The 20,332-nt window shown below is 42.0% G+C and overlaps 1 protein-coding gene across 1 annotated transcript in view; it reads right to left on the bottom strand.

Moving 5' to 3' along the window:
* Positions 1-8,795: 8,795 nt before the first annotated feature.
* Positions 8,796-20,332, bottom strand: part of LOC120457476 (GILT-like protein 1) — an 88,835-nt gene continuing 77,298 nt past the window's right edge. The window contains exon 3 of the mRNA XM_039645029.2: positions 8,796-9,029. Coding sequence (XP_039500963.1) covers positions 8,862-9,029 — 168 coding nt within the window. The 3' untranslated portion in view covers positions 8,796-8,861. The remainder of the gene's footprint in view (positions 9,030-20,332) is intronic.

The raw sequence follows: 20,332 nt of genomic DNA, 5'->3' as shown, positions 1-20,332 counted from the left end.
CTCGCGGATCCAAAGTTCAATCGCCCCCAGCGCGTCTATAGGCATTGTTGAAAGGCGCCAGTCCATTTTAGGACCTGCTATGTGTTGGTCAAGTCAGACTTCTGCCGGGATTGCCTCCAATTAAAAAGACTCCTTTAGGCTGGGTTCGCTCCAATAGAAAGGCTTTAATATCGTCGTGCGCGATTGTTCCGCCCAATGAGAAAACCAAACTAGATCACCTTGAGGTGCTGCTTTGGCGGTTTTGGGAGGGGGAGAGTTGTCCGGGCTACTAAAGAAGACTTTGACTGTGAAGTGCATTTCGTAAACACTTTGCTCGCTTGCCAGCCTTGAGAGAAAACTATAGCATACAGCCATCAAATCCCAATACAAGGCTTTCATTAAGGAGCACATGGGACATATGTCAGAAAGCACAGAAGAATCCAATCCCTGTCGGTATTTTTTGCCTCATTATTGTCTCATGAAATAGGACAGCATACTCCAAAAACGATATTCTGATGGCTGGTCCACTGATTCAGCCAAAGCTTTTCCAGATTCTTCTTCGTTTTCACTCGCATCCACTTGCAATCCCAGGAGACATCTGTAAAATGTACCGTTGTGTCAGAAATATAGCTACTTCCAGTGCTTTGTGTGTGACCTACCTAGTTAATGGTCTATGTATGAAGAGGCGACATTTCCAGTGGGTGCTGAGATTTTTCGCCTTGACTTTTATATTAATGATTTGATATCTGGTGCCAGCTCCGCGCTCTTGTCCAGAGGAAACTAAACTTAAACTTAAACTAAGGAAGTGGTGTTCAAATGAACCGGCTGTTTTGGAAGGACTTTCGGAAGATAAGGAGTCCTTCTTGAGGCCAGAGGCAATATTAAACTAAGGAAGTGGTGTTCAAATGATCCGGCTGTTTTGGAAGGGCTTTCGGAAGATGATAAGGAGCCCTTCTTGAAGTTTTATGATGGAGTCGATTTTACAAAAACGCTACGCCTCGCCTGGGCTCTGGTGTCTGATCAGCTGATGATTTCATTTCAAAGCTTCAATCAACTTCAAGGCCTTGCCGAAGTTCAGTTTTATCCGCAATCTCTCGATTCTACGATCCTCTTGGTTTAGGGAAACTGTAAACAGGGCATTAAACAAGTGCGTTGGGTATTTTCGTGTATTCTTGTATTTATTAGCGACGTCCACACCAAAGCAGTGTTGGATTCCTGGTGGAGAATATTGAGTAGCGTTTCAATCCGCCTCGATTGCCTCACTTTGGTGGTCTTTGGGAAGCTTCCATTTTTACATTCGATGAATTGAGAACTCTGCTTTGCCACATATCTGCGGTAGTTAATTCTAAAATATTCTTACTCTCGATTTCGTAGCCCATGAATGCGCATCCCTGCCAATTTTCTTGAAAACAAAAGTAAATAAAACCGCTGGAATTCGCTACCATACAAATCGTTGTTATACCCGTTACTCGTAGGGTGATAGGGTATACTAGATTCGTTAAAAAGTATGTAACAGTCAGAAGGAAATGTTTCCGACCATATAAAGTATATATATTCTTGATCAGGATAAATAGCCGAGTCGAACTGTCCATGTCCGTTTGTCCGTAAAAACTCTTCGATCTCAGAACCTAAAAAAGCAATAAAGCTGAGATTAAGCATTTAGACTCCAGAGACATAGACGCAGCGCAAGTTTGTCGATTCATGTCTAGCGCCCACAAACCGTCCAACGGATCTAGCATACCACATTAACACTTGTTTATGACTAATAATAACATATTTTCATTACATATTAACATATTTACAAATTAGTAAAGCCGTTGGTTTAGGGAAACTAATAATCAAATGTGGAGTTTGTTAAGAGGTCGATCAGATTGATATCCGTGTATCCCAATCTATGTGCTTGGAGTGCAGTGCAGTCGTCAGTATGCCTGTAATCGATAATGGTGAGTCACTTCCACTTCTCGTGGCTCTTTTTCATCTTCAGACTTCTTCTTCCTATCTGCCACTCTTTCGGTAGTACGAGTTGGCAGCATCATACAACAGATGTTATGTTAACAACATTCATAAGGCGCGGAATTCAAATATAAACAAAACAAAAGAAAACGCTACAGTCGAGTTCCCCGACTATCTGATACCCGTTACTCAGCTGGTGGAAGTGCACAGAAGAAAAGATTTTTGGCAAATCGAGAGACATTTACAAAACTAACAAAAATGTGAAAAAATATCAACAACATTTTTAAAAGTGTGGGTGTGGCAGTTTTGGGTGGTCTGTGTGCGTTAGAGTGGGCGTGGCAAAAAGTTTTTTGGCAAATCGATAGAAATTTACTAATAAGACTAATTAAATATTAAAAAATATTAAAACATTTTTCAAAAGTGTGGGCGTGGAAGCTGTGGTCGGTTTGTGGGCGTGGCAAAAATTTTGTTGGCAAATTGATAGAGATTTACAAGACGAAAACAAAAATGAAAAAATATCAAAACATTTTTCAAAAGTGTGGGCGCGGCAGTTTTGGGGGGATTGTGGGCGTTAGAGTTGACATGGCAACATGAATCGACCAACTTGACTTGAGTAGTCCCTTAACGCTTTTTACTGCAGCTTTACATATGCCCCCAAAGTGTAGAGCCCTGGGAGGAATAAAGTGGATGTTAACGAACTCTGAGCGCCAGCAGTTATGGATTGATTGAGTGATGCAATAATGCTATCCATCGTGAGATCCTACACCCCTTCGACATGTATAGCCTTAGTTGGAAAGCAAAGGAAGACGGCTAGGTAGGCCTTGGTGGGCGGCTTACTCCGGATGCGCAAATAAACGTTGATTGGCCGCATCTTAAAAATGGCCTGGACGGTGTGATCCGCTCCTTAGGCAGTTTGCTCATTAGCTGCTTTTTGAGAGTTGGTCGATACCGACGACCATAGTTATGACCGAACGACTTGTCGCATCCGCAGCCCGGCATGATAGTAATGTAGATGAAGATGGCGAGCGAACTGTGATACAAATGAATCCTTAGCTGGGAGCAGGGCAGAATGCTTTTGGGTTTCTGGGTAGTCTGCTAGCTCCAGGCTCCATCAGTGACCTGGAGGAAGAGACTAGGATTCTTAAGGCTGGTGCAAATCGGATGGCCCTACAGGACCGAGGATATCTCTTGAGCGAAGTGAGTGGTTTGAATATTCCAGAGGATGCAATGTAGCGCCCGAGTCAATTCTGGTGGCGTCGGCGACAGCAAGTGGAGTTACGGCAGCGCTGAATAAATCTGTACATCCAGGCACGTGTCGAGCGAATCGATAACCCTAAATAACGAAAGCATAACTGATTAAAGCAAACACTGTAAAACCTGTGATATACCCAGAAGAGATCTCTCACAAGACTACGTCTAGGACACAGCAGACTGACCCATGAATATTGATACTCTCAGCCAATTACGTTTCTGCCATCAAATAAATAGCAAGTAAATAGTAAGACTCCGTAATTCCCCAATTGTTAATCACTGTAAAAATATTGTTGATAATTGGAAATATTGTTGTAACTAAATACTTAAGTAAGTAGTAAATATTATTGAAGGCCGATATCATTTGTAGCATAAGTTTAAAACTGTTGTCTACAACGTAAAAATAATAATAATAATAATCCCAAAATATTAACACAGGAAGAGGTAGAGGACATAAATGAAAAAAAAATGATTATCAATCAAAATTACAGCTTGTTTAAGTAGCCAAAATTAACACAGATAATAGCCTTAGTTTTTATAAAAATTAAAAAAAAAATTTTTTTAAATGGTAAATTTTCCGAATTTATTAACTGATTATCAAATCCTTATTAGCTAATTAGGGAAATTCCAACACACATTTGTATGAGACAATATAATATAATTATCATCACATATAAATTAAATAAAACATAAAGTAAACCATATTGCGAAATATTTTAGAAAACAATACAGGGCAACGATATGGTATAATTAAGCCAAGAAACAATAAATATAAAATTTAAAAGATCTAAATATATAACAGAATATTAGACAGCACGAAAGTGAATGGTGAAATCACAATATTAATAGTTATAACTGTTGCAGTTGGAGTCGATGACGATAGGGCCAGCTCACAATAGCGGCATCGGCCACCAGTTCTTAGCCCTCGGGAAGTTGGGAGCAACGGGACCGACAAACCGGAATACCAAAAGGCCGGTAGAGGCGACTACGTTGCGCGGTCGCGGTGGACTAAAGACCGCGGAGATTAAGGACGACCAGAGACGATATGCCAATGCCGGAGTCAATGACGGACTCCGTTACTTCCATGTAGACCGCTGGAAGGTAACGTTTGATGGCGAGGACGACCGAAATTCCGTGGAGGATTTTTTTTTCGACTGTAGTTCCAGCAGCGTCAGCACCGGTGTCCGTGGTATGAGGCTTCCATGTCAGCCGAGTTGCGCAGGGCTCTGATGGAACGGTTTTGTGGCCACCAGACGGAGCACGAACGGAAGAACGAGCTACTAAAGCGCGAACAACAGCAGGGGAAAAAAGCGGATGATTACATCCATTCTATGCAGCAACTCGCCTCACGCCTAAAAAAAACCAACACCAATTTGTAAAGGTTGTTAAGAAAGGATTGAGAGACAGAAAAGCGCGAACCGATAACGCGAAGAAGTTGTTGTTTATCGTAGATGACTTACGGGGGAGTGCGTTGAGTGCTTCATATGCGAGCATGTCCAAAGTGAAGACGACGAGTTCTCGAGGTGGAAGTGATCCGCACCAGACCCCGACCCGCAGTAAGAGCAGGATGCTGGAACTTTGCGGAAGATCCCGAAAGCGGGAGAGATTCGCCAGTCACAGTCAGATAAGATTATTGCCAGCGAAAGAAGTATAGTCGCATCCGTCGCTATTTAGAGGGGCGGAATCGAGTCTTCACGGAACACCAAATGAGCGGCATGCAGCTAGTTTCGAGGAAGGTTCAAAAGACGAAAGACCGCTTTAAGGGCAGAGGATATAAACGACGCGAGGTGGTGGCTGCCGTAAAGCGCATCGGATCTGGAGATCCTAGACCGAGGTCAATGAATGAAGCAGCAGAAATCAATGTCAGGCAAATGGAGATGGACGAAGCGAAGGAGGAGACGGAATCCTGGAGTCTGTCTGGGCAGGAAAGGGAAGCCTTAGAAAGGGTCAAGAGTCAGGTCCATACCTTTGAACGGAATGACCTAGGAGTGTCTAGAGTGAAAAGATATTCCATTGAGCTAGTCGAAGAAGCCCGAGTCTTCAAGGATGGATTCTATCCCATGTCCGGATGATTCCATTCGGAAGCAGCGCAACGCTTGGTGCTGCTGATGGACCGGGTAATACCAGCTGAGCTGAGGTCCAATGTTTTTGTTAATATGGATGACCTTTTAATCCTGGCTCCCAATTTCCAGACGCATTTGAATAACCTGCTTCTTGTAGCCCAGAGCCTGGGTTAACAATCGGCCTGAAGACGACTCAGAGGATGCCATACCCGAGGTCCATGAAGGAAGTACGAGCCTTCCTTGGTACATCGGGATGGTATCGTCGCTTCGTGAAAAACTTCGCTACACTGGCAGCACCACTCTCCGAGGCATCGAAAAAAATTAAAAACACAAAGCTTGTCTTGAGTCCAAGCGCAGCACGAGCAGTATACGATCTGAAGTTGGCCCTGACGAGCGCACCGGTCCATTTACTCATCCAGTGCGACGCATCTTACGCCGACGTTAAGGCGGCCGATCGCGTTCTTCTCGGCCAAGATGAATAAACACCAGGTCAACTACACTGTCACGGAGAAGTAGTGTCTGGCAGTCATTCTAGCCATTCGGATGATTCGGCCGTACGTGCATCACGTGCACGTGCATCACGTGCATGCCGTTCACGTGCATCACCGATCAGATCGATCAGATGATCGCTTCAGCTACAAGGGAACCATTCAAGCATCGTACGGGATGCGCCGATACCCTGTCACGATGCGTAGAGGAAATCCTGAAAGATCCAACAAATTTATTGGGGTTTGAAACAACCAAATTTGCTGCCGAAGACTATCAGGAGTAAGTGCAAGATGCCGAGAAAAATTTAAAGAACTTACAAAACCTCAAAGTCGACAACGGGCTTATATTTAAGCGCAGCGGAAACCCATGCCTAAGTGATGAGCTACAAGAAGAGGAATGGAAACTGAGGATTCCGCAAAACTTGACCCACAGCTTGGTAGATCGTGCTCACTTAGACGTCTGCTTATGGTGGGATGGCAAAGACACTGGAGATTCTACGACGACACTTCTATTGCCAAGGGATGACCATCCAGGTGAGGGAGTTCGTTCAAGGCTGTGAGATGTGTAAGGAGACCAAAGCGCCAAACTAAAGTGAATGAAGTTTTTTACAAGTTCGGTGTCCCTGAAACGGTACGTTCGGACAATGGTAAACAGTTCACATCTACGACGTGTTGGGTTCGGAATCCAACACATCAAGACGCCGATATACTTACCCCAAAGCAGGGGTATACACAGAGAAATACAACACTAACTCATGTTTGGTTCGCACGTCCCGTCTTATCCCTTGGAGTCTTTCAGGATTAGGTGACGCATGTTAATACGTCCGTTGTAGTGCCGTCTTCAAAAGCACCGCCAATGGCGGGGCAAGTTTCCACCTGTTTTGTAGATCTCGATGGCTTCCTGGACTTGTCGCCTTGACCGTTCCAAAAGCAGTCGACGATCAATGGTGATCGCTGCCTGATGAGAGACTGACAAGAAAATATAAATAATGTAAGCATTAGTCCATAATTAAGTTTATGTTTATTAAAACGAGTGACGATGTTTGAGTGAGTGTTCACTGTAGGGGAGGTGGAGCCGTCGTAGTCGTCTGGAGCAATACTGACGTATCGATGATGGGTGATATCTCTTAAATCCTCTAGGCATTCTAGGTTGCGTGGGTGCGGTCACCAGAACTTAAAGTTTTCGTCGTTTTTTATACCCGTTACTCGTAGAATAAAAGGGTATACTAGATTCGTTGAAAAGTATGTAACAGGCAGAAGGAAGCGTTTCCGACCATATAAAGTATATATATTCTTGATCAGGATCAATAGCCGAGTCGATAGGCCATGTCCGTCTGTCCGTCCGTTTGTCCGTCTGACTGTCCGTCCGTCTGTTCGTCCGTGTGAACGTTGAGATCTCAGAAACAACAAAACTAGAAAGTTGAGATTAAGCATACAGACTCCAGAGACATAGGCGCAGTACAAGTTTGTCGATTCATGTTGCCACGCCTAAGACTGCCACGCCCACACATTTAAAAATGGTTTTGATATTTTTGCATTTTTGTATTGATCTTGTAAATTTCTATCGATTTGCCAAATAACTTTTTGCCACGCCCACTCTTACGCCCACAAACCGCCTAAAGCTGCAACGCCCACACTTTTCAAAAATGTTTTTTATTTTTTTTATTTTTGTATTAGGTTAGGTTAGGAACTGGAGTGCTTGCTGCCCCATGATGAGAAAAATTTAGGGAAGTTTTTGGATACTGCGACCGAGAGCATATTCATCATAAAGCAAAAAGGAAAAATAGGAAGCTCTGCTGACGTTATTTTAGCAGAAATTCTGCTGCGGAAATTTTCGCCAGAAGCCTTGCAGCTGTATGAACAGCATGTAAAAAAGGCTAGAGCCATACAGTCCTTACAAGATGTACTGGAGTTTATTGAGCAACAATACAACTCAGTAAACGCCATTACCAAAAATACCGCTCAGCTTGCTACAAGGAAAGCGCAAGTTAGATCGTGTGCCTTTTGCTCTAAGGATGGCCACGATATGATAAAGTGTCTCAAATTCAGAACACAATCAATCGAAAAAAGAAAAAAATTCGTTCAAAAGAACAGCATGTGCTTTAGATGTTTTGGAAAGCATAATGCTATCGACTGCAGAAAGGAAATTACATGCAATCGATGCTCCAAAAGACACAACAGCCTTCTTCATGAAGACACAAAACGCAGTATCAACAGCAATAGCCTTAAGCAAGGCCAAGACACACTATTGGCTACAGCTGTTGTTTTAGTGAAAAACAAAGCTGGAGGTTACAACGAGTTGAGGGCGCTTATTGACGGTGAATCCCAGAATACGCTGATTTCAGAGGAAGCAGCACAAATATTAAGGATTCCCAGAGTAAGGAGTACTATAGAGGTCGAAGGTATCTCCCAGACTACTCAATTATCCAAAAATAGTGTCCACCTGACGATCAAACCAAATATTGGTTTTACCAACACTCCATAGAGCCCATCCCAGCAAAGAAGGGCTCAGAATCTTGGGACAAAAAACCAAATTTGGATGGATTGTGTCAAACAAATTTATTGGGGTTTGAAACAACCAAATTTGCTGCCGAAGACTATCAGGAGTAAGTGCAAGATGCCGAGAAAAATTTAAAGAACTTACAAAACCTCAAAGTCGACAACGGGCTTATATTTAAGCGCAGCGGAAACCCATGCCTAAGTGATGAGCTACAAGAAGAGGAATGGAAACTGAGGATTCCGCAAAACTTGACCCACAGCTTGGTAGATCGTGCTCACTTAGACGTCTGCTTATGGTGGGATGGCAAAGACACTGGAGATTCTACGACGACACTTCTATTGCCAAGGGATGACCATCCAGGTGAGGGAGTTCGTTCAAGGCTGTGAGATGTGTAAGGAGACCAAAGCGCCAAACTAAAGTGAACGAAGTTTTTTACAAGTTCGGTGTCCCTGAAACGGTACGTTCGGACAATGGTAAACAGTTCACATCTACGACGTGATGGGTTCGGAATCCCACACATCAAGACGCCGATATACTTACCCCAAAGCAGGGGTATACACAGAGAAATACAACACTAACTCATGTTTGGTTCGCACGTCCCGTCTTATCCCTTGGAGTCTTTCAGGATTAGGTGACGCATGTTAATACGTCCGTTGTAGTGCCGTCTTCAAAAGCACCGCCAATGGCGGGGCAAGTTTCCACCTGTTTTGTAGATCTCGATGGCTTCCTGGACTTGTCGCCTTGACCGTTCCAAAAGCAGTCGACGATCAATGGTGATCGCTGCCTGATGAGAGACTGACAAGAAAATATAAATAATGTTAGCATTAGTCCATAATTAAGTTTATGTTTATTAAAACGAGTGACGATGTTTGAGTGAGTGTTCACTGTAGGGGAGGTGGAGCCGTCGTAGTCGTCTGGAGCAATACTGACGTATCGATGATGGGTGATATCTGTTAAATCCTCTAGGCATTCTAGGTTGCGTGGGTGCGGTCACCAGAACTTAAAGTTTTCGTCGTTTTTTATACCCGTTACTCGTAGAATAAAAGGGTATACTAGATTCGTTGAAAAGTATGTAACAGGCAGAAGGAAGCGTTTCCGACCATATAAAGTATATATATTCTTGATCAGGATCAATAGCCGAGTCGATAGGCCATGTCCGTCTGTCCGTCCGTTTGTCCGTCTGACTGTCCGTCCGTCTGTTCGTCCGTGTGAACGTTGAGATCTCAGAAACAACAAAACTAGAAAGTTGAGATTAAACATACAGACTCCAGAGACATAGGCGCAGTACAAGTTTGTCGATTCATGTTGCCACGCCCACTCTAGCGCCCACAAGCCGCCTAAAACTGCCACGCCCACACATTTAAAAATGGTTTTGATATTTTTGCATTTTTGTATTGATCTTGTAAATTTCTATCGATTTGCCAAATAACTTTTTGCCACGCCCACTCTTACGCCCACAAACCGCCTAAAGCTGCAACGCCCACACTTTTCAAAAATGTTTTTTTATTTTTTTTATTTTTGTATTAGGTTAGGTTAGGTTAGGTTTTCCCGGGCGTCGGTTATCCGACGCACTTAGACCATTAGAGGTCCATTGTAATACCGTGTGTGTTTTCCCCTTTTGCACGTCGAGGCTCGTGTTAGGTTAGCAGTTTCCCCAGCCAGAGGCGCTGGTGAATCTTTGTATCCGATGTGGATCGGTGTCGGACGTGTCTGTCAGGAATCGGCTTCCTAGTTGAGCAAGTCTTTTCGCTTGCAGTGCTGGGCAGTGGCATAGTAAATGCTCTACCGTTTCTTCCACTTATTCGTCCCTACAGCTACGGCAGAAATCGTTATATGGGGCATTTAGTCTTCTGGCATGGGTGTCTATCAACCACTGCCCTGTGATGACTCTCATAGCAGTGTTGAGGTTTGCTCTGGTCAACCTTAGAAGTTGTGACGTTCTTTTTAAGCTTATTTTTGGCCATATTAACCGTGTTAGGCGACAGTGTGTGGTATTTTCCCATATTGTCTGTGTCTAAAGATGTGTTTAGACTTGATAAGTAAACAAACTATAAATATGTTCTATTTATGGGCTGCAATAAACATGGCACGGGACAACATAAATGGCGACTACAGATAAGTACGATCGCAGTGGTCTATTGCCGAAAAGTCAAGAGATATGATCACGTGGGAGGTGATTAGCGCGGTCATAGACCACAAACATAGATTTAAGATAAATCTCAGCTGCATTGACCAACGCAGACTGCAGAGTCTTACAAGCGCTGCATTATATAATTAGATAATAAGAACCTATGTAGGAATGAATAAAAGGCGATGCCCTCGCAGTAGCGAGTCAGTTAGATATAAACACCCGAATTGAACTCATTAAGTGTACGCATTAGTTTATAGTGTGAACATTTTGGTCCTTCGAGAAATTCTGTTGTTTTCCCCCACCAGTGGTAAGAAACACAGAAGAAGAAACCACGCCTTAAAGTACTAGGACTATAAGGTGAAACATTGTGTTCTTGCTTTTCCTTGGCTGATCAGCTGGCTCACAGCTCCTTGGTCTTGCATAAATTTCACAGATCTCTCCGACAACATCTTGGGAAAACAATCACTGTGACTTGTTCTTTCTGCTTGTATTCTTTGGCGTGATCCGTTGGAGGATTTTTTGATTGGTCGCCCAGTTGACCTAGCTGTGCCTCGACTCACAGCTTTGATATATAAATATAAAATATTTATTAAAACTATGGATGCTGTCAAGGCCTACAAGGAGTCGCAATTAAAGGTAGAAACACTTGAAGAGATAAATATACCAAGTGGATCAAAATTATCTGATTCCGCATCAGCTCGGAGCTCGAGTCCAGTTGATAATCTGGTTCAACTGGTGGACAGAAGAGCGGAAAGGGTGAGGCAACAGATAAGCCTAATATACGAAACCCTAGATAGTTCAAGTGAGATTGAACTAGTCAAGCAGCTGGTAATGATGAAAAGTCATTGGTCCAACGTGACGGACACACTGAAACTGCTTGAAAACAAGTATGACAGAACTGCCTTTGATCAAGATGAGGCAGACATTCTGCAATCTGATGTTGCCGCACTAGAGATGGTACTTCAGAGGAAGTTGGAACAGTTCAAAAGTTCCAACTACGACCTGCCAGAACTCCCAAAAGTGGACCTACCAACGTTCAATGGAAATGCGAAGAAATGGCCAACATTTTACGAGCTGTTCTCTGAACTAATAGACAGCAGGAACGATCTCAGCAACACAAGGAAGCTGGAATATTTAAGAGCCTGCTTAAAAGGAGAAGCTCACATGGTGGTTAGCCATTTGATAACGGGATCAGCGGCTAGCTATGCAGCAGCGTGGGAGCTTATCTGCAAACGCTATGAGAATAGCAGAAAAATATTCTCCCAACACTTCAACAAATTAATGGAACTGGAGTGCTTGCTGCCCCATGATGAGAAAAATTTAGGGAAGTTTTTGGATACTGCGACCGAGAGCATATTCATCATAAAGCAAAAAGGAAAAATAGGAAGCTCTGCTGACGTTATTTTAGCAGAAATTCTGCTGCGGAAATTTTCGCCAGAAGCCTTGCAGCTGTATGAACAGCATGTAAAAAAGGCTAGAGCCATACAGTCCTTACAAGATGTACTGGAGTTTATTGAGCAACAATACAACTCAGTAAACGCCATTACCAAAAATACCGCTCAGCTTGCTACAAGGAAAGCGCAAGTTAGATCGTGTGCCTTTTGCTCTAAGGATGGCCACGATATGATAAAGTGTCTCAAATTCAGAACACAATCAATCGAAAAAAGAAAAAAATTCGTTCAAAAGAACAGCATGTGCTTTAGATGTTTTGGAAAGCATAATGCTATCGACTGCAGAAAGGAAATTACATGCAATCGATGCTCCAAAAGACACAACAGCCTTCTTCATGAAGACACAAAACGCAGTATCAACAGCAATAGCCTTAAGCAAGGCCAAGACACACTATTGGCTACAGCTGTTGTTTTAGTGAAAAACAAAGCTGGAGGTTACAACGAGTTGAGGGCGCTTATTGACGGTGAATCTTAGAATACGCTGATTTCAGAGGAAGCAGCACAAATATTAAGGATTCCCAGAGTAAGGAGTACTATAGAGGTCAAAGGTATCTCCCAGACTACTCAATTATCAAAAAATAGTGTCCACCTGACGATCAAACCAAATATTCCAAGCAGCTTCAAAGCATCAACGGAAGCATTGGTTTTACCAACACTCCATAGAGCCCTTCCCAGCAAAGAAGGGCTCAGAATCTTGGGACAAAAAACCAAATTTGGATGGATTGTGTCCGGAAATATAACTCGAGCAGCAAAGCAAAAACTTATAAGTGCCATTACAACAATAAATCTAAAGGAATTGGAAGATGAAGCCGATGAGACGATTACAGACAATGCAGAATGCGAAAGAAAATTCCAAGAAACAACTGTCATCAACGAGGAAGGCAGATTTGTGGTTTCAATTCCATTCCACCAAGAGGCAAAGCTGGGGGACTCTCGCAAACAGGCAATGGCAAGGCTTATGCAAATGGAAGAGAAGTTTCAAAGAAACCCAAAGAACGGGTCTGCATACAACGAATTTATGAAAGAATACCTTAAGATGGGACATATGGAATCTGTAAAGACAACGGGTCAAGCTAAATACTATTTACCCCATCAAGCAATCATCAGGCCTGGAAGCTTAACTACGAAGCTACGAGTAGTTTTTGACGCATCCGCAAAGACGACAAATGGACTAAGCCTAAATGACGTTATTATAGCTGGTCCTAAGATTCAAAAGGATATATTCGATATTCTAATTAAATGGCGCCAGGTAAAGCCAAATCTGAAGGAGGGACAGCTGGTTCTTATAAAACATGAGAACACTCACCCTGCAACATGGCCAATGGGAAGAATCATTAGTACGACTAAAGGACAAGATGATAAAATCCGGGTAGTCACGGTTAAAACAAGCGATGGGGAAGTAAAAAGATCGCTAAACAAGATCTGTCAACTTCCTGTTAGCGAAGCAAAACCAGCTGGAGCTGCAACGCCATCTATAACGGAGTCAATGCAGCTACGCAAGGACAAGAAGCTTAGGCAGCAAATTCCAAAAGGCAAAAGGAATGGCACTGGAAGCATAGCTACTGTGCTATGCTGTTTATTGATGTTGCAAGCTACACCTGCGACAAGAAATTCGGAAGAAATTCCTTGCTTACGACATCGAAGCAAAAGCTGCAGTTATGGTGAACAAAATTGGTTAAATTGAAGTCGCTACATCCAGTTGGCAAAAAAACGGAAGGACTACTGCGATTTCTTCGGCACGACAGTACGGACAAAAATTGACAACATAAAAGAAAAAGACAAAATACTACGGCAACCGAAAGAAAAGGTTTATACTGTTCTTTGATATCGGAAATGCAAATAGAATACAGGAAAATATGCAAACGTTCATAAAAAACGAAAAACATATAATGGAATATGTGCGAAACTGGATTGAAGAGGCAGAAAGCCTACAAGCAACAGCGATCTCAATGGTAACGGACATTAGTGAAGGAAGAATTCATCCTACACTAATTGCGCCTAACAAAATGCTGTAGAAGCTCGAAAAAGTTAAGCAAAAATTAGGACGAAAACAAATGCTACCGGGTGGAAATTCAGTTATACAATTACCACTGATCTATAAACTGATGAAGGCACAAGCTATGTTGAAGGATAATGTCCTATTTATTGAAGCAAAATTGCCGATATACAACAATCAGGAAACGGATCTCTTTGAAGTAATCTCAATACCACTGTGGACAAACGGAACAAAGCTTATTCCGAAATTGAATTCTAAATATTTTGCGTTCAATACAGACATAAACGCATATCACCTAATGTCTGAAATGGAAATTAACCAATGCAGACAAGAGGATTCCACAACATGGCTTTGCGAAAGTAATTGGGCATGGAAAATCGCGGATGATCACTCTTGCGAAATATCTCCATTGAAACCAAGCAAGGCACACTCGTGCGAAATGATGGAATTCCAAGGCAATTCGTTCATCAAAGAGATAAGTGGATCCAACCGTTGGCTATTTAGACTGTTTCGGAATACAAAAGCTAATATTAGATGCAACGAACAGCATCAAGTTATAAGACTGCCCAATCAGGGCATTATGCAACTACTTGCAGGATGCACAGCAATATTAGGGGATACAACAATAATTACTCCTCGAAAAGTAATTTCGACAGCGTCTGAAATGTCTATCTTCCCCAGTTTAAGAATTATAGATGACAAGGAGACATGGAACGTGGTCCCGCTGAAGCACTTGATTGTCAACAACACTAATGAACTGAAAAATCTTCAAACGCGCATCAAGACTCTGAAAAATAACAAATAAGTGTACGCATTAGTTTATAGTGTGAACAGTCTTTTTGTTTTGGTTTAGGTTTTCCCTAAGTAGTAGTTTACATGTGGCTAAAGGCATATTCATGCCCACCATCTCTTGTACGAGTGGCGCGGTAGTGCCTTCTATGTCCCTGTGTCCGGGTACCCATATAAGGCTGATTACGAATTGTTGTGTCATTTCGTGTAAAGATGAGCGGAAATTCAATACTGTTTTTGAGTGGCTTGAGATTGAGCCAATTGATTTGATAGCTGCTTGGCTATCACTGAAAATGTTTACGTGTGAGCTTTTCGGGTTTAGTGCTTTCAAATGTTTTAGGGCCCCCCTTATTGCTGCTACATTAGCTTGGAAGACGCTGCAATGATCGGAGAGTCAAAACGAGATGCGTAGGCCTAGTTGTTCGGAGTAAACTCCTCCTCCTAATCTGTTCTGTAGTTTTGACCCATCCGTATAGAAGCATATAGCATTCTGGGGGCCAGGTGTCTGTGAGTTCCACTCGTCCTTCTCTGGGATAATTGTGTTGAACGGTGTTTGTATGTACTCCGTTGGAGTGCAGTAGTCTGTCCTGGAGGGGACTATTTGAATGTGTATTAGGATACATGAGTGACCCGCTTCTTGTGGGTTCCACTGTTTGGTATCTCTAAGCTTGATTGCCGCTACTGTAGCCTGTAGGCAAATTGGTCTGAAATCCTTGGAGGTCGTGTGTGATGGTTTCCCTGCTTTGGGGATGAAGACAATTTGGGATTGCTGTAGGTGTCCAAGAAGTAGGGAACTTTTTAAAGTGTCTAGAAGCCAGTTTATGGCTATATTTCCCGCATGTTGGATTTGTGCGGGTATGATTTTGTCTGGACCTGCAGATTTGTATTTTTTAAAACTGTGTATGGTCCAATGGAGGACCTTTGGGTCTATGCATAGTTCGATAATTGCCAGTGTGGCGTTTGTTTGTTGGAAGGTGAGAGCGTTTTTACTGTTTCCTGGGAAGTGAGTGTCTAGAAGTATCTCTAGAGATTCCTCACTCGTGCTGGTCCAGGAGCCGTCTGCCCTTTTTAGGTAGCCTAAGGTTGTGGCCGATTGGGAGAGGATTTTTCTAAGTCTGGCTGCTTCAGTAGTATTTTCAGTTTCTGAGCAGAAGGCATGCCACGAGGATAGCTTTGCTTTCCTGATGGCCTTTTTGTAGTTTGCAAGGGCTTTCTTGTAGGCGGGCCTCCTTACCTTACTTTACTTTACCTTCTTACTTTACCTTCTCTGGGAGCTGTTAGAAGCTTATATTCTTTAGTCCCTAATCCTGAAACCTTTCCACCCACTATCCAAGGTTCCTGGATCAGGACTATGTCGACTGCATCTTCAGCCAGATGGAGTTGAAAGCAGCGGAGCAGTAAGCTGCCTTACTGTGGTGGAGGTTATTTGCAGAAGCCTCACGGACATCTGCTGTGGGCATCTCCAAAACGGTAGTAGCGGCTCCCTCCTCGTCCGATGTGTCTTGGTCCGTCAATGAACCCATGTTTGCTAGGCTGCTGAGAATTCCTAATGCCTTAGTTGACTCTGAATCCGAGATAGGTATCGACCCAACTCTCTGCCCAACTCTGCTCTCAGATGCAGATGAGTTTAAGTGGTCTATCCTCCATACTATGAGTTCAAACTTCCTACCCGCTTAAGGAACCATCACTTGACGATACATATTTTTTACATCGGAAGTCAGGGATTACAACCTTCTTGAATAGTCGGCCCCGCCATCAGGATGTTAGTTAAGGCCCCTGAGACGATGTAAGTACTACCTACTTGTGCTCCGGCCACCGAATTTTCTTTGGATTAGGCGTTTCCATTAGTGGCGAAAATTCTGTAGTGTGCTGTCAATCGACTCTAACGGTTCTTCACTACAACTGAAACTACTCACTACCATTTATTCTCGACTTCACCACTGTGTATACCTTTTTCTAGACTTCAGAATTGCACTCGCCAACACCAAGTAAGTCTCTACGCATCTGTAACCCAGAGTCAAGCAAAGCTCGAGCTAAAACGTATTCACCGTTCGGACGCCTTCAATTGACGTAGCCAACGTCACTCTGTCCGAGAACTTGTCATGCATAACATGTGATAAAGAAGGCTGATCTTGGATAAAAGGAGAAGAAATGTTTTTTGGTGGTGTGGCAACGCTAAACGGTTCTCAGGCACTGTGTATCCATGTAGAAGAATGTGGTGTGAGCGTTCGCAAGCTCGACCCTTTTGGCCTTTGCATTTTACAGACAATTGATACATTAGGAGGCAGACTTGACAAACTTGACAAGCCTACAGTTTTGCAGGAAATGATCTGCTTCATAGCAATAGCTGCAAGTTTGTTGAAGAAGGACGACGAAAATAAGCTACGATTATGTGGCTTTCTTGACAATAATTTGTCTTGCTTTGGCTTTGTCGATTTTTCAGCTGATAAATGCTGACACCGTCGATTAAACATTTTTTCAAAATCGGACCAAAGCGGCAAAGTCTCAAAGTCTCATCAAGCTGTTCTCCCATTTTATGTTTGGACACTGGGTCGACTCTATTCAATACCAAATTAATTAACATTGCATTCTAAATTTTTGTATCCTCTTCTACCGACAGAGAACCAGAAATTAACGAAACCGACTCGATAAGGTTTCTCAAGGAGGAGGAGGAGGACTGCTGCGATATATTTTCGGAAGTCTAGGCAATGTTAAACTATTATTCATATTATTAGTATTCTAAATTTCTTCTGATTTGCCAAAAAACTTTTTGCCTCGCCCACAAAACGGCAAAAACAGCAGAATAACAAAAATATTAAACCAAAAAATAGGTTGTTTTTAATTTAATAAATTATTAATTTATTGTTTGAAACGTATTACATTTTTTCTAAAAGAAAACCAACAAGAAAAATTATTTAACTTGATATTGAAGTCACGCACTATCAATATTAATAGTGGGTGCAAAATGACACCGAATGAATATACCCGGCGAATAAAGGGTGGCGCGTCACTTTGCGTTCCGCGGACAAACGAAAGAGGGCCACACAACCATTATGTAAGTGCCGGTGCACAAGCGAAAAGTTCACCGCTGCAGCTGTTGGTATATAAGGCAAGGCTGTAAGTGCGCAAGCTTGTCTTAACTTCCCAACTATTAATGCGAGTTTCAACCAGAGGGCCGGGGTCGACAGTGATTGCAGTAATAATTACAATAACAATAAATTAATGTTGCGTCCAAAAGCGGTTTAATATGTATGTGTATTTTAAAGAAAATACAAATTATAGAAGTTGCTCACACCCGGGAAGCGCCATGAAATTTGTTTATTGAAATGGTGGTAAAAATAATTCACTCAAAAAGAATACGTGTGCGGTTTCAATTTTCCTCGTAACTTATATTTTCACATGATCATACTTAAAGCCTAGCTTAACGAAGGTTGGAGAAGTCGGGGCGAATTCGCAAAGGGCGAGAGGGAGCTTTCTTCTCCCGCCTGCGCCCCAAACTAACTTACACTAGACTTCAAATTTTTTACTTCATACAAAAAATGATAAACCACTACATCCTATAACTTCAGCCAACACGCACTTTTTAGATACACGACTTCTGTGACGCCTTTATCATAGCGTATAGATGCTGCATCTACGCTCGCACACTCGGATCAGATGGGCTAACCAAGTTTTACATCGCCAGGGTTGCTCCCACCAAGAAGCTATTTATGTCAAAACTATAACTTTGTGGAGCACATTTGTTAGCACATCTCTACCAAAAAATCATTAGGGTCTTCACAGGCAGAGAGCCAACTTCGCACTTATAGAGCAACTCTTTCTTTAGAATCGCCAACAATCGGCCACATTAATATCCTTTGCCTGCAATCGAATTGGTGAAATTAAAGAAATTACGTCAGATTGCCACATCGATGGAAGATGGTCAGCGTCGTAAAGCAGCGTGGGTCAAAACCCATTTGGTCAAATTTGTTAATATTTATATCTGCGCTTTTTGAATGTTAGTTAACATAAAAGCTGTTATAATGGGCAATTAGGAAAGCTAGAAAAGAAGATAGGAAGATATAGGCGTTAGGGTGAGCGTGGCAAAAAGTTTCTTGGCTAATCGACGAAAAATTACATAATAAATAAAAAAAAAAAAAAAATTCAAAACCTTTTTCAAAAGTGTAGGCATGGCAGTTTTGGGCGGTTTGTGGGCGTTAGAGTGCGCGTGGAAACATGGGTCAACAAACTTGTGGTGCGTCTATGTCTCTGGAGTCTGTATGTTTAATCTCATCTTTCTAGTCTTTGTAGTTTCTGAGATCTCGACAGGGCCAGATCAAATCGGCTATTGATCCCGATCGAGAATATATATACTTTATATGGTCGGAAACGCTTCCTTTTGCCTGTTGCATACTTTTCAACGAATCTAGTATACCATTTAACTCTACGAGTAAGGGGTATAATTATTATGAACTGGAAAGATATAGCTAAAGGTGTAAAATAAAAGCAAATATAAATTTAAAAAAACGGGAGCATCGATGTAGCTTAGATCGCTCCTGTCAGCAGAGTATGCATTTATTAATAGAGGGCAAGAATCTCTTGGGTTGATAGCTTAAATATTATCTGGCTCTGTGTATCTATGTAGTAAAATGTAATGCGCATTGCCACAAACTCTACGTAATCCTTTTGCAAAGAATTAGATTGTGAGTTCAAATTTTTGCATAACAAAGTAACTATTAATAGGATTACAGATCTGTAAAATATGGTCTCCAGATTAAGAAATTTATACAGGACTATTAACTAAAAATCAGTTGTTGAATAGGAAACTATAAAAAAAATCTAAGTTTTGTTAATAAAATAACTTCTAAAAATTTTTGGGTGCATAATTTGCTGATTGGCAGCTGGGTATGGTTCGATAGTTTTTTATCGCAAAAACTACAAAAATTCCTACAAATAGTCGCTTAACGGAATCCAGGTTTGCCGACAATACAGCTGTACTGAGCCGTTAAGGCCCCCAATCCAAGCTACAGAACAGCTGGCATTGAATCTCAGACATTGAGAAGTGTCTTTCTGACGGCGAACTAAAGTAAACGAGCAGAAAAGCAAGCACGTGACGTATACGCTAAACAGACAAGATTGCTAACAACTTTTGATGAACAACACTACTCCCGAAAGCAGATTAAGTATAGTACCTAGGAGTACACATTGACAGAAGACTCACATGGCTCAGCCACATTGAAGCCAAAAAAATTAATTTTAAAGCCAAAAACTTACACTGCCTTATCAACGCTGGCTATCCACTCAGCCTAGACCACAAGGTCTTTCTCTATAATTCTGTATTGAAACCTATCTGGACCCATAGGTCACAGCTTTGGGCAACGCCAACAATAGCAATGTTGACATCATACAGCGAGCACAATCAAAGATTCTGAAAACCATCACTGGGGCACCGTGGTACGTTCGGAATGAAAACATCCAAAGAAACTTTAATATTCCACCAGTCATTAAAGCAATTACCGAACTTAAGGAATCAACTGTTTAGAAAAATTTTTTATCGTTAAGATTTCTATTCAATAAATAAAAACAAAATATAAAAGAAAACTAGCTTTATTTTAGGTGGTATTATAAGAACACTTTAAGTAAATCTTTTTGAGAACTTATATTCAATATACATTTTTATTTCTTTCAGTGCACAAAACAAAACAATTTTAACGTTACCGTCATCCAAAGTTGTTTCGAAAGTAAACGTGGT

The sequence above is a fragment of the Drosophila santomea genome, unplaced genomic scaffold, assembly GCF_016746245.2.
Source record: "Drosophila santomea strain STO CAGO 1482 unplaced genomic scaffold, Prin_Dsan_1.1 Segkk101_quiver_pilon_scaf, whole genome shotgun sequence".
In the NCBI taxonomy this organism is placed as follows: domain Eukaryota; kingdom Metazoa; phylum Arthropoda; class Insecta; order Diptera; family Drosophilidae; genus Drosophila; species Drosophila santomea.
Note: the sequence above shows the minus strand (reverse complement) of the source record. Positions and strands in the feature narration are given on the sequence as shown.